Source organism: Penaeus chinensis, chromosome 24 (assembly GCF_019202785.1).
Source record: "Penaeus chinensis breed Huanghai No. 1 chromosome 24, ASM1920278v2, whole genome shotgun sequence".
In the NCBI taxonomy this organism is placed as follows: Eukaryota; Metazoa; Arthropoda; class Malacostraca; order Decapoda; family Penaeidae; genus Penaeus; species Penaeus chinensis.
Window position 1 is genome coordinate 32,249,223 of NC_061842.1, and position 2,500 is coordinate 32,251,722.

General features: G+C 34.1%; 1 protein-coding gene across 7 annotated transcripts in view; it reads left to right on the top strand.

The window, feature by feature from the left end:
- LOC125037797 (high affinity copper uptake protein 1-like) overlaps window positions 1-2,500 on the top strand; it is a 59,054-nt gene that overhangs the window by 32,651 nt on the left and 23,903 nt on the right. For 2 of the 7 annotated variants that reach the window (XM_047631016.1, XM_047631015.1), the window contains exon 4: window positions 1-1,058. This exon is cut by the window's left edge and continues 142 nt beyond it. In XM_047631016.1, the coding sequence (XP_047486972.1) occupies window positions 1-402 (402 nt within the window). In that variant the 3' untranslated portion in view covers window positions 403-1,058. Of the gene's footprint in view, window positions 1,059-2,500 lie in introns of those variants that run through there. The other 5 variants (XM_047631012.1, XM_047631017.1, XM_047631014.1 and 2 more) reach the window with 3 other exon arrangements.

Sequence of the window (2,500 nt, forward strand, 5' to 3'; positions counted from 1 at the left end):
GCCCTATTTGACCTGCCCAGCAAAATCCTGGGGACTTCACGCACAGTGGTGAAAAAGCAAAGCACCAGCCATGCGCAGGGAGCTGAAGGTAACAGGCATTATGGGTGTGGTTCATATGGAACAACTGGAACTGTGCAGTCATCTGTGGTGGTCCCTCGTCCCTCGTCTGAGCTTGTGCAGGATAGGCGTGAGAGTGAGCATGTGGGTTTGGCCTTTGAGAACCTCAGAGGGGATGTGGATGCCTCAGGAAGGGTGGCCAGGGACTGTGTGGTGGACAAAGGGTCCCATGCTGAGTCAGAAGGTGGACAGAGCACAGAGGTTGACATCAGTGACACTGATCCACTCATACCTCATGATACTATCAAAGTTGAAGTCCAGGTTCATGCCTATCCTGAGGAATGAGGTTTTTCATGTGTGTTTTATTATTTTTATTTTTTTCCCTACCATATATCTAGTAAAAAAGAGTGACAGGGGGAGGGAATTGTTTATTTTGTTTTTAGATAAAAGTATTTCTTGTATTTATGTGGAAGATTTGTCATTCCTTCTGTGTTGCATCTAGTATACCAATACTTTTTTCTTTTCTTTTCCTTTTCTTCTTATAACCAGCAGTAATAGCCATGTTTAGAGGAGATTTTCAGTGGAGAAGAATGAAGCAAATTAACAGTCACTACCAGCTGATACTGTATCTGTGACTAATATTACAGCAGACATACTGGGCCACTTGTAATGTTCAGTATGAAGTACAGATGGTGACTGAATACATCTCTGATTTAATCCATTAGCATGGGGTACATGCACTGTCTGCTGTAATTTTGTTTTGTAAATTTTGTTAAATATAGATGACTTCACAGATGTTTAGTCACCAATGAGTCAGTCAGTAGGACTATTCAACCACACCTGTTTATTCCATTTCTTAAATTTTCTGGAAAAAAGGTATTACTTTTCTTACTATTACCATTGTTATTATTATTGTTAATATTATTGTTGTTGTTCTTATTCTTCTTATTACTATTATTATTATATTTATAATTATTACTGTTTTTATTATTATTTATATTATTATCATTACTGCTACTTCCACTATTATTACTACTACTACTACTACTACTACTACTACTACTACTACTGTTATTATTATTATTAATCTAATCATCGTTATGATATTAACATTGATGATAGTAATAAAACAAACTTTTCTTTAAAAAAAAATCAAGGTTAGATCAAATCCCAGTGAGTTAGTTGTCTTGGCATTACCCTTATTTCTTGATGCTGATTATTTGTTGATGTAGGCAGAGAGGAAGAGCTGCTTTCTGAGAATGTCAACCAACTTTTCTCTCTAGTGGGTATTCCTCTGTCCGTCAACTTGTTAAACATTCAGTCTGCTTAATTATATGTTAGTTTGAGCCATTGTAAGTAGATTCAATATGCGATTGATCAGTCAAACTTATCAGTAAATTCAAGTTGCTGTTTTGTTCAGTTATTCAGTCCCCCCAAACTATTTCTCTTATCCAGGCCCATTTGTCTATCTCTTATTTTATCAGGCCAGTCATGCAGCTTCATTCCATCCAGACATTCATCAGTCCATTTGTCCATCCATCAGAATCTGAGTATGCTGAATTATCTGTCAGTCCATCTTTTTTTTCCCAGTCCATTCTCTTGGGCACAGTTAATACAGTCGGTCTGTGATTGAAATCCAAAGTTCCTCATGGTCATTCATTTGCTCATTCACTCCCTTGTTAGTCTACAGTGCAATCCATTCATAAATTTTACAGTTGATCCATATTTCAGACTAATCATGGTAGTAGTTAATCTCTGACTGTCTCCCAGAATAAAGAAAGGGTTTTGTTAAGCCATTTTACATCCAGAGGTTATTAATTTTTGTTTTCTTCTTTTTCTTTTCCTTTTTTGCCTTTATTTCTCCCCTGTCCTCTTTATTTCTCTATGAACATTTATTTAATGTAATATAAAAAGTGAAATTACCAGAGATATTAATTTCTTATCGATATTGTCTATGATGCAGTTAACAACTAATAAAAAACTTTAAGGATCTGATTTCAAACGACTCCCTTCGGTAATCCAAGTTTTACCTCCCAGTTTTTAATTTATTTGTGTATTTTTTTAGGCCTCTGAATTTTATTTTGATAAAGGCAGTATTATAGTTAGCAGTAGATGTTTTTTTGAGGGAGAAGTTTTTTCTTTTATTGAGTTGAAAAGCTTTAACAACATTTGGATCTGATTGTATATTTTAAGCAAAATATTTTTGTATAGACTGAAATAAGTAGCTCTTTTGTCTGCATTATTATAATTGTTTTTAAACTATATTTAAAATCTATATAAGAAAATAGTCTATGTATATGTATAGTGTAGCTATATAAAATTGTCAGCACTACAATAGATTAATTGAAAGATGTTTATTTGGTGCTATGCAGAGTCCTGGATTGCTCATATTATTTATGTTTTTTTGTATACTATTTTGACAGTTTATGTTTGTAGGTATATT